Source organism: Pseudophryne corroboree, chromosome 2 (genome assembly GCF_028390025.1).
Source record: "Pseudophryne corroboree isolate aPseCor3 chromosome 2, aPseCor3.hap2, whole genome shotgun sequence".
Taxonomy (NCBI): domain Eukaryota; kingdom Metazoa; phylum Chordata; class Amphibia; order Anura; family Myobatrachidae; genus Pseudophryne; species Pseudophryne corroboree.
Window position 1 is genome coordinate 182,141,941 of NC_086445.1, and position 19,967 is coordinate 182,161,907.

Below are 19,967 nucleotides of genomic sequence, written 5' to 3' on the forward strand. Positions count from 1 at the left end.
AAACCTTGTTGTCCATATAATGTCTGTATTTTCTTCTCTCTCCCAGGTACCTTTGTGTTGCTGCTCACATTCTTTGCCTTCTTGCACTGTTGGCTGAATGCCTTTGCTGAGATGCTCCGCTTTGCAGATCGCATGTTTTACAAGGTGACTGTACATCACCTCTACTTCCATAATTACATTGTGCATCTTACTGCTTCTTATTAACCATGCTCAATTTTCTACAGGACTGGTGGAATTCCACCTCCTTCTCTAACTATTACCGTACATGGAATGTGGTCGTTCATGACTGGTTGTATAATTATGTGTACCAGGATCTGCTTTGGGTGAGGACTCACTGATGGGATAATAGAGATATCTGTTAAAAAGGAAAAAAAAAAAAAAAAGTTTGTGTCCAGTAATGAAATAATTATTATTTTTTCTTGCTTTTAGGTGTTCAACCAGCGGTGTCGTGCCGGAGTGATGCTGGCTGTATTCCTCATCTCAGCCTCTGTACATGAATATGTCTTTACAGTGTCTCTTGGCTACTTTTACCCGGTCATGTTCTGCCTCTTTGCTATATTTGGAGGTATAGATATTTTTCATGTAGTACATTACTATACTTATGATAAAGCCTAATATTTATCCTATTTAAAACACTCTAAAAGGTTGAAGAACACAGTACACAATTGGCGTATGGAATACCGTAAGAGTACGCACGTAGCGTAACAAACGCTTAGCCGTGGATGAGACGCACGAGCGGCACATTCGCTCATGGCGTAAAGCGTAAAGGCAAGCACGCTATAGGCTGCTGACTAACGTAATGATACGCTATCAGCGTAGCGGACGCTCGAGACCACGAGGAGATCACAAGCGGCGCTGACGCTCACAGAGTTAAACCTTTGTAACAATATCATAAACAATGAACTTATACTGTAACCCTTTGTGCAGTGATAAGGTGTAAATGCAACACAGTGTAACCTTGTTAGTTTAAAAGCTGTATGAGCGACTGTGACGCTCTGAGAACCCTTTAGCAATATAATAAACACTCAAATACCGGTCTAAGGTTCTAACACCTTTAAGGGAGAAAATGAACGTTCAATCGCAAAAGAATACACAATACAAGTTATACACTACCAAACTAACATAAAATACCTAACCGAGTTACTACACGTTAAAATACAACAAAGACACAATTACATTTAAGGGGGAAGGAGAGAGAGAATGGCTTACAACATTAATAAGAGACAAAATGGTTGCAGAGAACTTACGCACAAGGGGAAACAATCGCAAGCGCCTTTCTGGATATCCAGCTCCCGATTATCAGTGATGAGAACCGTTGAGAAGAGTAGAGAGCTGGATCAGATCGGCTTGTCTTTATATACACTACACACAGTACAATACAATGGTCCCTACAATCTTATTGTTCATTGGACCAAGGAATTCGTCTCCGCATTATAACAAAAGGTCATAGGTTGGTTCATACAGGTGGGCTGTGACTATTCCAAACTGCTCAGGTGGGAGGGAAACTGGGTTTCCCGCCGCATGGGTAATAAAGTGCAAATATAGTAAATGTCCATAAACTTCTTATGTCCATAACTATACGCACAAGCGAGTAATCCGCTTCAAACCAACACCGGAATATTGCTAATTATATTCTCTTCCAATGGATACTAAACACCACTGTGAAACCCCTGTCTGACCCTTCATATCAAACAAAGAGGGATCTCTTTGTCCCTGAACATGCTACATTAACTAAACTTTCAGATTCTATCAAAGGGACCATAATCTACGAAATACATTATATGACTAAAATATGTTACGATCGAGTCGCACGCTAGACACACACAAACTCTACCGTAAATGCGCATACCGTGCGCCTGCGGGTGCACGCACTGTGAGTATACGCACGCACGGGAGGGCTCATGCACGTGCAGCAGGCACTCGCATGAGGTGCATATATGGCAATGTGTGGAGTGATATTTTTCTGACTTTGACAGTCCACCCTTTGGCAGTCACCAATAACTGCCACTTCCTAAAACATTTCAAAAAGAGAAAAATATATGTCATATGTAAATACATTTCTATGATTGGGTAAGGGAGGAGAGAAGAAGGTGGGAAAAGGGTATGACCTAGTGAGATAGCAGAAGCATGTGTGTATGAATCCGTGTTTGGGGGGTCATCTATCATCGTGCCGTACGTGTTTTGAATCAAGCTTCGAGGTATTGCGAAGTATACATTTGAATTCCTTCTTATCCCGTATTAAGGGTCTGTGGATGGGCTGTCAAACTTTACCGAGCTCTTTTCGGCTTTTGGTTGCAACAAAATGGGGGAGCACATTTTAGTTGATGATACATGAATGGGGGAATATGTGAGTGCTGATATCTGTGCCTGTATTCCCTATCGACTATGTGTGTTATTACCTGAAGGTTGAAGATGAAGAACAATTATGGTAAATGCAGTCATAAACTATGTGAGTTTAATAAACATTTGTTGATTGAAGTCTTGTCTGGTGTCTTGTCTTGATGTACATGTTGACTGTAGTTTCTTTGGGCTTTTGCCGAAATGCGAGCAAAAGCTTTCTCAATGTCCATAGACTAACAAAAAATGTTGGGCTAGCGTAAAATTAACGTTACTAGGGATAAGGGGGTCTATGGCATAGTCCATCTGTTGTCTGTGTAAAAGGTTGTCAAATTCTTCTTCCAAGCGGATGTCTTTTTACCTTGGAGAAAAACAAAGGAGAAACGGGTGAAAGAAACGGACCGTGGAATCACATTTTCATCACAACATTGTCTCTATCGTTGGGTCATAAATCAAATCCATTGGAATTACAATGTCCTCACTCCTTAGACTCATCACCCTAGTACTTCATTTACACTTCGTTAAAGCCTGAACGCATCTAAATATCAAACCAATCGATATGACGATACCCAAGATACACAGAAGAAATTTCCCTACATCCATTATAATTCCTTGAGCCCATTCTCCTAAACCAGAGAACCAATTTCGCGGGTTCAACCATGACACCCAACCGGTCAGCTCATTACCCACAGCAGCAAGGGTGAGATTGTGTCTCCTGCGGAATTCCCACTTTAATTGGAGAATGTCGTCCATCTTTTGGTCTATGACCTCGACCGGATCCTCGGTGCTATTCGTAATATAAGTGCAGCATTTTACGCCGTACTGCGTTGCCAGTGTGACACAATATCCACCTGTCACTGCCGTGAGATAATTGAGAACCATCCTATGCTGAACCAGTTCTGTTTTATAAGCTTGGAGCTCCCTTCCGGTATATCTAAAAGTGTCGTCATACATTTCAGTGATATTGTCTAATAAATTTGCAAGCGCAGATATATATTTATAATTCAACACTCCTCTGGCGGTGCGAGTAATATCTAACGCGAGTAGGACTTGAATCCCGGTGTATTCATGTATCAGGTCAGAGGCCGGATGCTCTGTCCTTTCTGTCAGTTGCCTTTTAACTACGTGCTCGTAATGAGTGTGAGTATAAGGAGCTTGGGCACCACGGTGAATATCTTTCATTTTGGTATGCGATACCGTCATTACCTCAGGCAGTACTTTTCCAATATAACATAATCCTTCTGAGTTTGGGGCAAGCCACTTATATGCCTTCCTCCCGCATATGAAATATGCGTCATCGGGGAGAACATATGGGACGGAGTAGGACATAACCATATTACACATTTTCCATATGAAATCTCCTAACCCTAATTCTCCCATCTGTTTAGTACACGTATCTGTTTGTACGATATGTGCACAGTATCCTGGTGATACTTCTCCAACTCTCATGATCCTACTTCCTAGGGTATACCTATATCGGAAATATTTTCCACTACCGGCTATGTGGCGTATAAGTTCTGTATCTGTAGGCATTCTATCGGCTCTATATAAAAAGGTCATGGTTTGGTTATTCCATGACACTTCCCAATTTCCCGGCTTTCGGGGATTGGAAATGTTAAAACATACTAGGGATCTATCCACATGATATTGGTGGAGCTTCAAACTAGGAGGACTGGAGATATTAAACCTCCTGTCCACCGGCCTCCCACCACTTAGCTCAAGTACCTCCCCTAAAGTTAAAGGGAATGGTACTAATCCTGATTTGCTATGGCCTTGAGGTACTTGAGAGCATACCCAACAATCTGTCTGATTCAACACTTTACCCACTAAGGAGTGATAGTCATTCAATGGATGCCGGTCCATGTGGATATTAAAACTGGACTGACATTTCTTGATGCACCCATCCTCAACTACACTGTCACAGAGTCTACAGATACAGTTCTCTTCAGCTAACAATCCTTCACAATTCCTCCTATTGCCAATGCTATCGGATCGTTTTCTGATACTCGCCTTTGCTTGATGATTATGTTGTTCTTGGAAATCTACGCCTCCATCTTTGTCATCAGAACCCATTCCAGAACCTCTCTCGACCTCCATGGTACTCTCGCCGGAACAGACTGCTCTGGTCAACATCATGGTCAATAGGAAAATCCGGATCACAGTCTCTTGGGGCAAGTCCATCTTATAGGAGGAAATGGAGAAGAATGAGAAGGGGAAAGAAATAATTGAGGGAGATGGGATGGGAAGTGGAGAAAAACAGGGATGGGAAGTGGAGAAAAACAATAAAAGGGAACAGGGAATCGACAACTGTATCCGATCTTATTATTCTCAATGCTCAGGTGCCATCTCAGTCCTCCTGAAACAGACACTCCAGTGATACAACTTCCTCAACCGTCTGTTCTTTATCACGGGACCTCTCTGGATCAGCAACCTTCTTACAATGGGACGAATGAACCCAAGTCTCTCTCTCTGCAACCTTCAATGCTGTCGTGCTAATCAATAAGACTTGGTATGGTCCTTCCCATCTGTCAATAAGGCAACCTGAGCGTAGAAAATTCCGTATCATTACATAATCCCCAGGTTCAATGTCATGACAATTACTATCTGGCAGATCAGGGATCACCAACTTCAAATTGTCATTATGATTCCTTAGCTGTTTACTCATGTTAACCAGGTATTTTACAGTCACTTCATTGTTACACTTCAAATCGTCCTGGGGGTTAATCATGACATGCGGTTGTCGACCAAACAGAATTTCAAAGGGGGACAGATTAAGAGGGGACCTGGGAGTGGTTCTGATGCTGTATAGTACAATGGGTAAAGCTTCTGGCCATGTCAATCCTGTTTCTGCCATAACTTTGCTCAATTTATTTTTAATAGTGCTGTTCACTCTTTCTACTTTCGCACTCGCCTGGGGGCGGTACGGAGTGTGCAGCTTACTATCAATTCCCATCAACTTACACATTCCTTGAAAGACATCACCTGTGAAATGGGTACCCCTATCACTTTCAATTATTCTAGGGATACCGTATCTACACACAAATTCCTGCACAATTTTCTTAGCAGTAAACATAGCGGTATTTGTGGCCGCAGGAAATGCTTCGACCCAATTTGAAAACACATCTATACAAACTAGTACATACTTCAAATTTCGACAAGGGGGTAATTGTATGAAATCAATTTGTATTACCTGAAAAGGGCCGCCTGTAGGTGGGATATGAGATGGTTCTGTTGGTATTGCCTTTCCGATATTCTTCCTCAAGCAGGTGAGGCATGTCATTGCCCTTTTTCCCGCATGGGAAGAAAATCCTGGGGCGCACCAATATGCTCTTACCAACTTGCACATCCCTTCCTTGCCTAGATGAGTCAGCCCATGTGCTGCTTCCGCTAAACTTGGAAGGTATGCTCTGGGTGCCACTGGTTTACCCTGTCCATCTGTCCAGAGTCCTGAGGACTCCTGGCCATATCCTTTTGCCCTCCAAACTGCCTTTTCCTGTGTGGAACACAAATTTTGCATTTCACACAATTTCTGTGTGTTGACGGTATTGAATACCATCAGTTGTGTGGTGTTTGTCTGTCTGGGGGTACCAGCTGCTAACTTAGCAGCTTCGTCTGCTCGGCTGTTACCAAGTGATACCGGGTCTTGGCTATATGTATGTGCTTTACACTTGATAACAGCCACTCTGTCGGGTTCCTGTATCGCTGTTAGAAGCCTTTTTATGTGAGTTGCATGCGCTACAGGTGTACCAGCTGCCGTCATGAAATTTCTGAGGCGCCATAGGGCTCCGAAATCATGGACTACCCCGAAGGCGTATCTAGAATCGGTGTAGATATTGGCTGACTTGCCCTTAGCCAATTCACATGCTCTGGTTAGGGCAACCAGTTCAGCAACCTGGGCTGAGTGAGGTGGGCCTAGTGGTTCTGCTTCTGTGGTGCCTTGGTCATCTACGACTGCGTATCCAGTACACAAGTCTCCCGAGTCCGTCTGTCTGTGACAACTACCGTCAGTGTAGAAAGTAAAATCTACATCTTCCAGTGGGTTGTCACTGATGTCAGGTCTTGCCGTGAAATTTTGGGTCAAATATTCCATACAATCATGCATGTCATCCCCTGTATTAAATCCTCCTTCACCATCACTCTCATCCTCCACCCTTTGTGCCTGTCCAGGCACACCTGGGAGATATGTTGCAGGATTTAATGCACTGCATCTCCTTATGGTGATGTTTACGGGGGCCATTAATGCCAATTCCCATCTTGTAAACCGCGCTGATGAGACGTGCCTGGTTTGGGCAGAATTCAGCAAGGCTGACACTGCATGTGGCGTATGAATTGTGAGGTTGTGTCCTAGCACTACATCTTCGCTTTTTTTAACTAGCAATGCTATCGCAGCGACACTTCGCAAGCATGTGGGGAGGGATCGCGCTACCGTATCTAGCTGAGCGCTGTAGTATGCTACCGGCCTGCTGGCATCACCGTGCTATTGGGTTAGGATGCCTGCCGCGCAACCAGCACTTTCTGTTCCGTACAGCTCAAAGGGTTTCCCATAGTCTGGCATACCTAATGCTGGTGCCTGCGTTAGGCACTGTTTAAGTCTCTCAAATGCCATCTCGGATTCGTCTGTATGCGAAATCCGATCAGGTTTGTTTGATGAGACCATCTCCTGCAAAGGTAATGCTAGAAGGGAAAAACCTGGGATCCAGTTACGGCAATACCCACACATTCCTAAAAACGTTCTGATCTGTTGCTGGGTTTGTTTCAGAGTCATGTCTCTAATTGCTTGAATTCTATCAGCGGTCAGGTGTCTCAGTCCTTGTGTCAGACAGTGTCCCAAATATTTCACTTTAGTCTGGCATAATTGCAACTTGTCTTTGGAAACCTTGTGTCCTGTGTCTGAAAGATGAAACAGGAGCTGTTTCGTATCTTTCAGGGACGCTTCCAGTGAATCTGAACACAGTAGTAAATCCTCCACATACTGTATCAATATTGATCCACTCTCTGGTTGGAAAGACTGTAAACAATCATGCAAAGCCTGTGAAAATATACTCGGACTGTCTATGAAACCTTGTGGTAATCGAGTCCATGTGTATTGGACTCCTCTATATGTGAATGCAAACAAATATTGGCTGTCAGGGTGCAGAGGTACCGAGAAGAAGGCGGAGCAAAGGTCAATAACAGTGAAAAATTTCGCAGTGGGAGGGATCTGCATAAGGATGACAGCTGGATTTGGCACTACGGGGAACTGACTCTCAACTATTTTGTTAATCCCCCTTAGATCCTGCACTAGCCTGTAACCCCTCCCCCCACTCTTTTTCACAGGGAAGATGGGACTATTGGCAGTGCTGGATGTTCTTACCAGAATGCCCTGTTGTAGCAAGCGCTCTATTACGGGGTACACTCCTAACTCCACCTCTGGCTTCAGAGGGTATTGTGGGATTTTTGGAGCTATCCTACCATCTTTTACTTGCACAACTACTGGAGCTACGTTTGCCATTAATCCAGTGTCTTGTCCATCTTTAGTCCAAAGTGACTCTGGTATGTGAGATGTCATTTCTTCTACCTGGGATGGACTCCTATTTATCATAACGGTATGTGACATTAATTTTGATGGGGAGTCTAGCATGTCTCGTACTTCCTGAGCGTGATTCTCAGGTATGTCTAAGAATACACCTTCAGGAGTACAATATATGACGCACCCCATTTTACACAATAAATCTCTTCCCAGGAGATTAGTCGGTGCCGATGCAGCCAGCAAAAAGGAATGCTTGGTATGCAAAGGCCCTATTGTAATCTCTGCTGGTTTGCTAACAGGGTAGTGCTGTACTACTCCCGTTACTCCCATGGCTGGAATTGTCTTACCAGTGGTTCTCATGCCCACTGTCGAATTTATCACTGATTTGGCCGCCCCTGTATCTACAAGGAAATTTAATGATTTACCAGCTACATCAATTGTAATCTCGGGTTCACTTCCAAGACTCGCAATCAATTTCACTGGCTGCAGATTACAGGTGTGGCCACACCCCTATTGGGTATGGTGACCTCCCTGAATCGCGCTGGCAGCAATTACTTGTGGTGGGGGTAGATGGGAACTATCAGAAATTTGCCAGTCTCTTCTTGGGGGATACCTTTTTGTTTCCCCTGCATGTGGCTCATAGCTCCACCTCTGCGGTCCTTGATCCCAATGTCTCGTATCAGGTCGTTGTCTAGGGGATTGATATGAATTTTGCCTTTGTTTTGTTTTACAATCACGTGACATGTGTCCCTCTCTGTGACAACTATAACATTTTATACCTCTTGACTTACCCACAGGGGTCACAGTTCTGGGCTGAGGTGGTGACCCGGTAGTAAGAGCCTGTATGCTTACAGCCATTAATTTATCACTCTGTGACTCCCTGTGTCTGATGATATTCCGATCATGCCCAGCAGCAGCCTCTCCCAATGCATCCACCGACATACCTCTCCAATCAGGCCTAGTGGTTTGTATTCTATTCCTTAAAACCTCTTTTAGACCGTCCATTAATACTGAAACAGCTACTTCCCTGTGGTGTACGTTGGTTTTAATGTCATCTATACCAGTGTACCTAGCCATATCCTGCAGAGCCCTGTGAAAATACTCTGATGTGGATTCACCTTCTTTTTGTTTTATTGTAAAGATTTTATTCCACTTTACTACTGCAGGAAAATATACTCCTAACTGTAAGTTGATTCTCTTTACATTATCCTGATTATACTCATCTGTTAGTGGTACTTCCTCATCTAACTCATTTATCCTCAAGGATAAACTTTAACGAATCAACATTGGGGGGTAAACATGCCCTCAAAACTGTCCTCCAATCTTTGTTATTTGGCTCTGCAGAATTTCCTAGCTCTCTAATATACTTTTGACATGCTGCTAAGTCTTTCCTAGGATCAGGGAATTCAGACATCATTGACCTTAGTTCCGTTCGGGAAAAGGGACAGTGCATGGCGATGTTCCTGATAGGGGTTGCCCCTGAAGTATCAGTTTTCCCATTTGGCACTGCTATTACCCTAACGGGATTAAGTCCAATAACATCAGTCTGTGTAGATTCTACAATATTTGGTGAAATGGTTTCAGCATAGTGTATGGTGCCGTACTTACCAGTCGATACGACCTCACCTGTCCCTCCGCTAGGGGCCTTTGATGCTAATCTTATGAGTTGGGTCGTGCCTACTGCTGTTTCTGATATGGTGGCTGCTAGGGAGAGTGCTGATATTGTTGTGGGCTTATCCTCTTGGTCACAATCCTGGGGAAAGTTCAAAACAGGGTACAACTTGCACGGATTAGTGTTAGCATTAATTACTTTGGTTACATTATCTTTAACTTCTACACATTTAACATAACCCTGAGCGCCATTCTCTGCAACCAATTTCTCTCCAGGTCTGTATGGTGGTGGGGGCGCCAACCCCCTTTGTATTTCACCTTCCTGTTGCCACAATGTTAAATAATCATAATGTCTAATACGCCTTTTTGAAGATTTAATCAGGCAAACTCTTCTCTTTAAATTTTGTAACACTTCTGGGTTAAAAGTACCTACCCGGGGAAACTTCTCCCCGTCATGCACAGTCATCCTTTCCCATTCATTGCACAATGTCTCTGTGTGATGACCATATTTTTCACACATGATATACCTTGCCGACCCAATTGGTCGGTTTACCAAATCAACCTGAACCTGGGTTGATCGCCCCTTACCTGAACAACTGGCCCCCATCTCTGCAGGAGCTGCTTTCACTACCTCTGACTTCAAATCAGGGTCTTTGGCAACCCTTACAGAAAACCAAAATGTTCGGGGTAAGGCTGCGGTGGGGGTTTTGCAACGAGGTCCGCCCACTTAACTCCGCCCATGCTGGCCAATACGGCGACCAAAGTTCCCAGAGGTTCCGTACCCAACCTAGGGCACCTAAGTACGTCTACTTGCTCGGGCGTGTGGGAGTGTCTTACCCTCCCCAGCAAGTATCAGTCGCTGGAATGTCCCTGAGTGATCAGGCTACTTCCCTTAAAATAAAAAAATTACACAAATCACGTTAACAATGTGCAAGTAGCGTTCTTCTGAATTCAAGACACGCTAATGCACACAATCACATGCGGTAAAATCGTATCTGCACACAAGCAACTAATCTTATGTGCGGAACGATCAACGGAATTGAAAATTTCGGCTGCAAATTCCTTCAGCGATGAGCTTCTTTGGCCTATATGGGTCTAGCACCAACCCTCTTCGGTTGTGCTCTCTACTTCTAGTCTGCTGTACCTGAACCTCCTGTTCTGTGACCTCCTGGTCTGTTATGTACAGCAAACTCTACTGCTCATTAATATGTCAAGACTAACAAGGGACGCCTCCCAAGCCACCCCACGATATCACTCTCGCTGGTGTACCTCTTTCTACTGGCCTATGGTTCCCACTTCCGTAATAAAAGAGAAATCTTATGGGGGGCGTGGCCTGGACGAGCATGGAGTAGCACTTGCACAGTGCAGCTCTCCAGCCAGTATATCCTGAAAAAAACATCCTGGACTCCCTCCCTGGGTCTGAAATCTAGGTCACCCCTGCATGAATGCCCTCTGCCCCTCCGGAGTAAATTTGGGCTGGATGCCTGTGTTCCCCTAACTTCTGCAGCCCTATCTAACCGGCGGGCCCTGCTCGGCGTTGGAGCGGCTGCCTCGCGCTGACCCCGGACCGGAAGTTCGGCTCCCGCTCTCCGCCGCTGCTCGTCTCTTCGTGAGGAGAGGTGAGGGACATCTACCTGCCACCCGGAGTGCCCGCTACCGGGATCTTGGAGGAGTCTGCGGCGCCTGGGGCGCTCTGCACCGCCGCAGATTAGTGCCGCTCGGGGGACCGGAAGTTCGGCTCCGGCTCCGTACCGCCGCCCGCGCATCTGTGGAGAGGAGGGGGGAGAGCTCGACTGCCGCCCTGTACACCTGCTGGGGGACAAGAGCCATAGCTGAGGCTGTCCGGATTGCCACCCTCCGCTGCCGCGGGCCCGGAGGACCGGAAGTGTACCTCCTGCGATCTCTCCCTGCCAGCTGCAGCCATCAGGGACACTTGGCTCTGTAGGGGCATATCTGGGCTGGCTGGAAATCTGTTGGGTCGCGTGTGCCCTTCCCCCCTCTCCCCCCGCTGCACACCTCTGGCTAGCTGCTCCTGAACTCACCCTGCCTGGAGATTAGTACGAGGGCCTGTGTATCCTCACTGCACGGCTCTGATTAAGGGGGAATAACTGGCACTCTGCTCCATCAGGCGGATGCACAATATATCCGGAGTCCCTGGCCCTGCTGTTTAACTATACATATTCATACTCTGCCCTGAACCCGCTAACCTTTCTATAGGGTGTTGGTGTGGACGCCCCCCTCTTGCTTACTTATATTTGCTTTGATATATTTGCTCGGCTGAGCAGAACGACACCGTGTTGTCTAAAATGGTGCGCGGCCGCCAAAGTAACGCGGCGGCGGGCGCAATGGATAAATTTGTCCGAAATCCTGGCAATCAGCGTCGGGGGGGTGAAAATGCTGGATCTGAATCTGCACCACCATCTCCTGCATATAGTTCCGCCTCCTCGGACCATCCCGATGCTACCCTGCAGAGAGTACTAGATGCGGTGAATGCCAGCGAGACGCGTCTGGCGGACAAGATTGGACAAGTGCAGTCTGATCTCTCCATTATACATCAGGACCTTCAGCGGGTGAGGGAGCGAGTGGGCGAAGCTGAGACCCGTATATCTAATGTCGAAGACTCCGTCGGCCCGCTGGGTCGGCGCACTGATGTTTTGGAATCTCAAATGACCGAGGTGCGCAAAAAACTGACGGATATGGAGGGGCGCTTGCGGCGCAATAACGTCCGTTTTGTTGGCTTGCCGGAAAAGGAGGAGGGCTCAACTCCTGAAGAATTTCTTGTGAAATGGCTCCGTGATGCTTTTGGGACTGAGGAATTCTCACCTTACTTTACCGTGGAACGGGCCCATAGAGTTCCGATGCGTCCGCTGCCTCCAGGGGCTCCACCTCGCACCTTTATTGCTAAGTTCCTCCATTTCCGAGACCGCGACACAGTCCTAAGGCTGGCCCGTACTAAGGGCCCCTTGAAATGGAATGGATCGCCCATATCAGTCTTCCCAGACTTTGCCGTGGATGTACAAAAGGACAGGGCTCAGTTCATATCTGTTAAGAGGAGGCTCCGTGAACTTGACTTGCCGTATGCCATGCTCTTCCCCTCTAAGTTACAAGTAGTGGCTGATGGAGAAACGAAGTTTTTCACGACTCCCCGTGAGGCCACGACGTGGCTGGATAGACGATTTCCGGCAAGACGTGCTCTCGCAGATCCCTGAGTCTCCGACCTAACTTTAATGCTAGTTCTACCATGATTGCCTTAGTTATGTCCTTCCTTTTCTTTTTCTCTCCTTATGTGCTCCTCTTGTTATTATTTATGTGGGTAGTACATGCGTGTTAATTAATATGTGGTAATAGGCTGCGGGAGTGTTGAACTGGGGTCATTGTCCTCTATACTTCAGTATCCTAGTCACATTACTCTGTTATCACAGGTACGACAGGTCGAGTGACCACTCGTTTGTTTATATCGATGCTTCAGGTAGGCTTTGTAATTTCTGTTATCCCCCGTTGTCTCTGGGGGGTGGGGGTGGGGGGTTACACCCACAGTTCGCTATGTTGGCTCTTGTCTACGCAGGTATGCTGTTTTGTATTAGTTATGCACAGACCCAGGGGGGTGGGATGTCTGTGATTTCCCCTCCTATCTGGATAGGGGGGGGGGGGGTTGGTGGCTGGAGGCTATCTCTGTTCTCCCGAGAGTCATTATATTCTTGGCCCGATCAAGGTGTACTTGCACCACTTAATGGTGCTACGAAAGCTGTGTATTTGAATTTGGGTACTTGTGTTTAGTTTTGGGATCCAAGTATGCTGCAAGTTGGGGGTGGTATACAGGGAGGGGGGTGGGGGAGGGTTCTGGGTTATGGTTCTATTGTGTGTGGAGAGGTATGGTGTACGTGGACATGGTTCATTGTTGTATTATCTGAGTATTGGTATCTGGTGATTGAGCATAAGCATGGTGGATTGGGCTGGCCGCGGGGTACTACATTTATTCTACTTTTGATGCACTATGGCTGGGACTAAAGTGTTATCGTGGAATGTGCGGGGTCTCAGTGACAAAGTTAAGAGGTCCTTGGTACTCCGACAGATTAAAACCTGTGCCGCTGATGTAGTCTGCCTTATGGAAACACACTTGGTGGGGAATAAGATTCTGTCACTAAAAAGGCCTTGGGTGGGATGGGCGTACCATTCCACGTATACTTCTGCCTCTCGTGGAGTTTCAGTCCTCATTAAGCGTACCGTCCCCTTCGTGCTGGAATCTGTGCAGACGGATCCGTGGGGGAGATATGTGTTTCTAAAATGTAGATTATTTTACGTCCCTGTCCTTCTTCTGGCGGTTTATGTGCCCCCTCCCTATTCCCCTGAAGTACTTAAGAAGGCTGCCGGGTTCATGGACTCTTCCCCCGGGATATCGGTTATTTGCCTCGGGGATTTTAACAATGTGCTAGATGCAGCGATGGATAGGCTGTCTAGGTCTCCGTCGACTGCATGCCCTGGGAATCTCTCTTTTGCCAATGTGGTGTCGGGGTTGGGCCTGGTTGATCCTTGGAGGTTGAGACACCCGTCTCTTAGACAATACTCCTGTTTCTCTCACTCCCATTCTTCGTTCTCCAGGATTGACCTGGCCCTCCTTTCGAGCGACATGGTTCCCCGGGTGGGCGATATTAGGTATGAAACTAGGGGTATATCGGATCACTCCCCTTTGACTCTTACCTTAGATTTTAATTGTTCTAGGGGCCAGACTGTATGGAAATTTAACCCGTTCTGCTTGTCCACATGGGGGATGGTTCTGACCTGGTGGCCACATGGCGGGAATTCTTTGAGTTAAATAGTGCCGGAACTGCTATCTCTATTCTATGGGACACGTTTAAGGCCTTTATGCGAGGGAGTTTGATCAAACGGGTAGCTAACTTGAAGTCCTTTTATAAACAACGGGAGATGGTGTTGGAGGCCCAGAGTGTCGCCGCAGAATTGCAGTACTTGCAGGACTCCTTGAATAGTTCTAAGTTAGCCTGGTTATCGGCTCAGAGAGAATGGAAGGATTATCTAATGGAGAAGACTCAGCATAGACTCCTTTTCTCCTCCCATAAATTTTACGCTACGGGGGATAGGCCGGGGGCGTACTTGGCCTCCCTGGCCCGGGGTGACAGACCTACTAATGTAGTGGTTGAGATTTTAAATTCTGATGGCATTTCCCTAACTCAGACCCCACAAATGGCGGCTGAATTTGTGTCCTATTATAGCCGCTTATATGAATCCAAGCTGGAGTGCACTCAATTGCATCTCAATGATTATTTGGACGCTGTTTCCTTCCCCACCCTGTCCAGCGAGGCTTGTGATCTACTGGAAGCGCCTATTTCACCCGAAGAGATTATGGCTGCTATTAAGGCCTCCCCTAGTGGTAAGGCCTCCGGCATGGACGGCATACCTTCAGAGATCTACGGGCACCATCTGGATTTTTTTGTCCCTCGCCTTCTAGAGCTTTACGGCCAAATTTTTGCACAGGAGTCTCTCCCTCCGTCTATGGCGGAGGCTTTGATTGTAGTTCTCCCTAAACCAGATAAGGATATTAGGAGAGTTGAGTCCTATCGCCCTATATCCCTTTTACCCACTGATATTAAAATATTGGCTAAGGTTCTGGCCGGCAGATTAAATACAGTCATATCTCATATTATACATCCGGATCAGACGGGATTTATGCCCAATAAGTCGACATCCATTAACCTTAGACGTCTGTTTACCCATCTACAACTCCCCTGTAAGGACCCCACCACCTCCATAGTCATCTCGTTGGACGCCGCTAAGGCTTTCGATTCCGTAGAATGGGCATATTTGTGGGAAGTTATGCGTAGATTCGGTATAGGTCCAAACTTCATTAAATATGTTCAATTGATGTATTCCTCTCCCTTGGCGAGAGTGGCAATTAACGGTTTTGTGTCTCATTCCTTTCCTTTATCTAGGGGTACGCGACAGGGTTGCCCACTGTCCCCTGCTCTATTTGCTATGGCCATTGAGCCCCTTGCCTGCCTCCTAAGGGCGGATGCGGGGATCACTGGCTTCAGGGTGGGTGCCCGCGAGGACAGGGTGGCACTATATGCCGATGATGTTCTGTTATTCGTGGATCGCTATGCTGAGTCTATGCCTAGGATCTTGGGAATTATTGTTGAGTTCGGGCGATACTCTGGGCTCCTGATTAATTGGGAGAAATCCTTTATTATCCCACTCCGGGGGGAGGTTCCTGCTTTCCCATTGGTGGCTCTTCCGTTGCGGTGGGTGGACTCATTCAAATACTTGGGCATATGGGTATCTAATGATCCTCAAAAGTTCTCCTCCCTAAATATCACTCCACAAATAACGTATCTCCGTGGTCGGGTGAAGGTATGGGGGAAACTACCCTTAACAGTCACAGGGAGGGTAAATATGGTAAAAATGGTCTTCCAGCCCAAACTTCTGTATGTTCTCCAACAATCTCCCGTTTATATCCCGCTGAAGACTTTTAAACAAATAAATGGGCTACTTTCCTCCCTAGTATGGGCTAGTAAGCGGGCACGTCTGCGATTAGATGCTTTGACCAGGTCAAGGGACATGGGGGGTTTGGCCCTCCCCAACTTCCGCTTTTATTATTATGCTGCGCAGCTGGCGCATGTCTGGGAGTGGATTACCGACCTTGATGCCCTGGCGTTGCACTCACTGATGTTGCACCATGACTACCCTGGGGGCTCCCCATTGCAGCTGCTCTTGTGTGGTAGCGTCAAAATGTCCACATTGCCATTGATTAAACAATCCATCCTGATATGGAAATTGGTGCACTCTGTGATGCGGGGCCAGGGTATTGATCCTGATACCCCACTGGATAACGCGTACGGGCTGCCGGAGTTGTGTCAACTTCAGGTTAGGGAAGTGTGGGGTAACTGGGGAGTACACTCCATGGGACAGATATATAGTGATGGGACCCTTACCTCATTTCAACAACTTCAACAGGCACATAATATCCCCTCGGGGTTCTTTTATCGATTCCTTCAGCTGAGACACGCTTTGGCTACCCAGTTCCCAGATGGCCCTCCGATCCTTGTTGACTCCCCTGTCAAACTAATGCTGCAGACGTTAGACTCGGGACACTTGGTCTCTAAGATATATGGCCGTATTCTGCAGCTACATCATACGGATCCCCTAACTGCTCTCCGGGGAAAGTGGGAATCGGAAGTGGGTATGTTGTCGGACGATGCATGGAGTACCGCTATGGGAGCCCATCGGATCTCCACTTCCTCTGCCAGGTACCAACAAATACAACTATATATCCTGCATAGAGTATATATGACCCCGGTGAGGTTAGCACATATTGGGGGATCTCACAGCTCCCAGTGCCCTAAGTGTGGAACCACAGGTGCTGATTTCTGGCATCTGCTCTGGGTGTGCCCTGGCGTGTCTCGTTTTTGGATGGCTGTCATACGCATTATAGGTGATACGGGGGTCCCCTCCGCCATATGCACACCTGCTTTATGTACCCTGTTGATAGTGGACGAGGAAGCTCTAGACCCACCTAGCAGAAGATATGTTATCAACTTATGCGCTCTGGCCAGAGTCTGTATAGCCCGGTTGTGGCTGGCGGGTGAGGCCCCGACAGTTAAGGCCTGGATAGCCCTGGTCAACGAAACTGTCGCACACGAAAAATTTGTGTTCCTGGCGAGGAAGGTGGAGAGGAAATGGTGTACAATTTGGGGCAGATGGATAGAGTCTAAATACTTCAAGGATTCATAAAATCCTGCCATGTGCCTTTCTCCTTACTTTGTCCCGGTACACTTTGGGGGTGGTTGCCCCGCGGCCGGCCTTGCAGAAACTTAGTGTATTCTACTGTGCTTGCTCTGATATACTGGTGTCTGTTTCCGAAATATATGTTTGTGATGCGATACTCTCAAAAATAGTCCATCTGAGATTATACGATATAGGAGGTATTATATATAATTGATGTACCACGTGCTCTGTATATGTGCAGTTGTTTTGTGCATATTGAGTATGTATGTAATGGTATGTACAATTGTTTTTGTGTGTTAATGGTATGTATGTTTTTGTTTTTTGTTTTTCTTTTTGTTGTGTGAAACGTTCTTGGAAAATTTAAAACTCTAATAAAAAAATTATTGAATTTAAAAGAGAAATCTTATATATATACACACACTCTTACATTTGAACACTCTTATTTCTGTACAGAATTCCTTTCATTCGGTATTAGCCTAACCCAGAAGAATTGCAATAGAGAAGGTTTTTTTTTCTTTCTTTTAACTTTAAACTTTTGGATTTGAGATAGATCTGTGTTATTATCGCGTTATTTCCTTATCGCCTACTAAACAATACTATTGTGCGGTTTGTATTATGTGGGTGTATCCGTACGCTCCGTTGCGTAACATACGCTCCGTGCGTCGACCCTTGCTGCGTACGCCCTGCCCTTGTAAGGACACGTGTACACAGACCAAGTACGTCCACAGTAACACACTACACGTTTATCAATGTGAATGATCTTTAACAGTAATCCTTCACGGACCACCACCCAAATCTCCCTTGTATTTCCAGGCGAGATTGTGTGCGTGTCTTTTACAATTATTCCCTTAAATATTACTTTTTATCTTTTAACTATTAAATAACAACAGATGTCTCAGCACTTTATCACTAGTATGTGGCAATCAGGAGAATGAGGCACGAACAAATAATACTAAACAAGAAATACAGGTGTGTGTGCTTATGCGTACGTTCGCAAAACAGAAACTAAACAGGTTTTAAAAGACAATAACGTACTGTTCCTACCTTCCGGTTCCGGATTCCTTCAGCACTCCTTACTAAGCGAAGCAGACGCTTATCTGGTCAGCACTACGAGGAATATTACCTCCCGCCCTTTGCTGACCAATAATGTCTGCTGAAATTACCTAGTGCAGATATGTGAAGAGCGGGCGAGTCCCCAATTGATAAAGCCTAATATTTATCCTATTTAAAACACTCTAAAAGGTTGAAGAACACAGTACGCAATTGGCGTATGGAATACCGTAAGACTGCGCACGTAGCGTAACAAACGCTTAGCCGTGGACGAGACGCACGAGCGGCACGTTTGCTCACGGCGTAAAGCGTAAAGGCAAGCACGCTATAGGCTGCTGACTAACGTAATGATACGCTATCAGCGTAGCGGACGCTCGAGACCACGAGGAGATCCCAAGCGGCGCTGACGCTCACAGAGTTAAACCTTTGTAACAATATCATAAACAATGAACTTATACTGTAACCCTTTGTGCAGTGATAAGGTGTAAATGCAACACAGTGTAACCTTGTTAGTTTAAAAGCTGTATGAGCGACTGTGACGCTCTGAGAACCCTTTAGCAATATAATAAACACTCAAATACCGGTCTAAGGTTCTAACACCTTTAAGGGAGAGAATGAACGTTCAATCGCAAAAGAATACACAATACAAGTTATACACTACCAAACTAACATAAAATACCTAACCGAGTTACTACACGTTAAAATACAACAAAGACACAATTACATTTAAGGGGGAAGGAGAGAGAGAATGGCTTACAACATTAATAAGAGACAAAATGGTTGCAGAGAACTTACGCACAAGGGGAAACAATCGCAAGCGCCTTTCTGGATATCCAGCTCCCGATTATCAGTGATTAGAACCGTTGAGAAGAGTAGAGAGCTGGATCAGATCGGCTTGTCTTTATATACACTACACACAGTACAATACAATGGTCCCTACAATCTTATTGTTCATTGGACCAAGGAATTCATCTCCGCATTATAACAAAAGGTCATAGGTTGGTTCATACAGGTGGGCTGTGACTATTCCAAACTGCTCAGGTGGGAGGGAAACTGGGTTTCCCGCCGCATGGGTAATAAAGTGCAAATATAGTAAATGTCCATAAACTTCTTATGTCCATAACTATACGCACGAGCGAGTAATCCGCTTCAAACCAACACCGGAATATTGCTAATTATATTCTCTTCCGATGGATACTAAACACCACTGTGAAACCCCTGTCTGACCCTTCGTATCAAACAAAGAGGGATCTCTTTGTCCCTGAACATGCTACATTAACTAAACTTTCAGATTCTATCAAAGGGACCATAATCTACGAAATACATTATATGACTAAAATATGTTACGATCGAGTCGCACGCTAGACACACACAAACTCTACCGTAAATGCGCATACCGTGCGCCTGCGGGTGCACGCACTGTGAGTATACGCACGCACGGGAGGGCTCATGCACGTGCAGCAGGCACTCGCATGAGGTGCATATATGGCAATGTGTGGAGTGATATTTTTCTGACTTTGACACTTAGAATACAATGGGGCTGATTCAGAGGCGGATGCTAACTGAACGCAATTCCGATGTTGGCGCAGTTAAGCAATTATTTGCTACTATGCTGCTCAAATTATTATAAAAACCCTTACGGTGCATGCATTACCCTGTCTGTATGCACAAAGGTGGTTTTGCACACTGGTATCATTAATGGAGTAGCAGAGATGGGCATCCC

At 46.0% G+C, this 19,967-nt stretch overlaps 1 protein-coding gene across 1 annotated transcript in view; it reads left to right on the top strand.

Annotated features, from left to right (window-relative positions):
- SOAT2 (sterol O-acyltransferase 2) overlaps window positions 1–19,967 on the top strand; it is a 138,125-nt gene that overhangs the window by 108,476 nt on the left and 9,682 nt on the right. Inside the window, exons 11-13 of the mRNA XM_063952088.1 lie at window positions 47–144; window positions 225–323; window positions 430–565. Of these exons, the coding sequence (XP_063808158.1) occupies window positions 47–144; window positions 225–323; window positions 430–565 (333 nt within the window). The remainder of the gene's footprint in view (window positions 1–46; window positions 145–224; window positions 324–429; window positions 566–19,967) is intronic.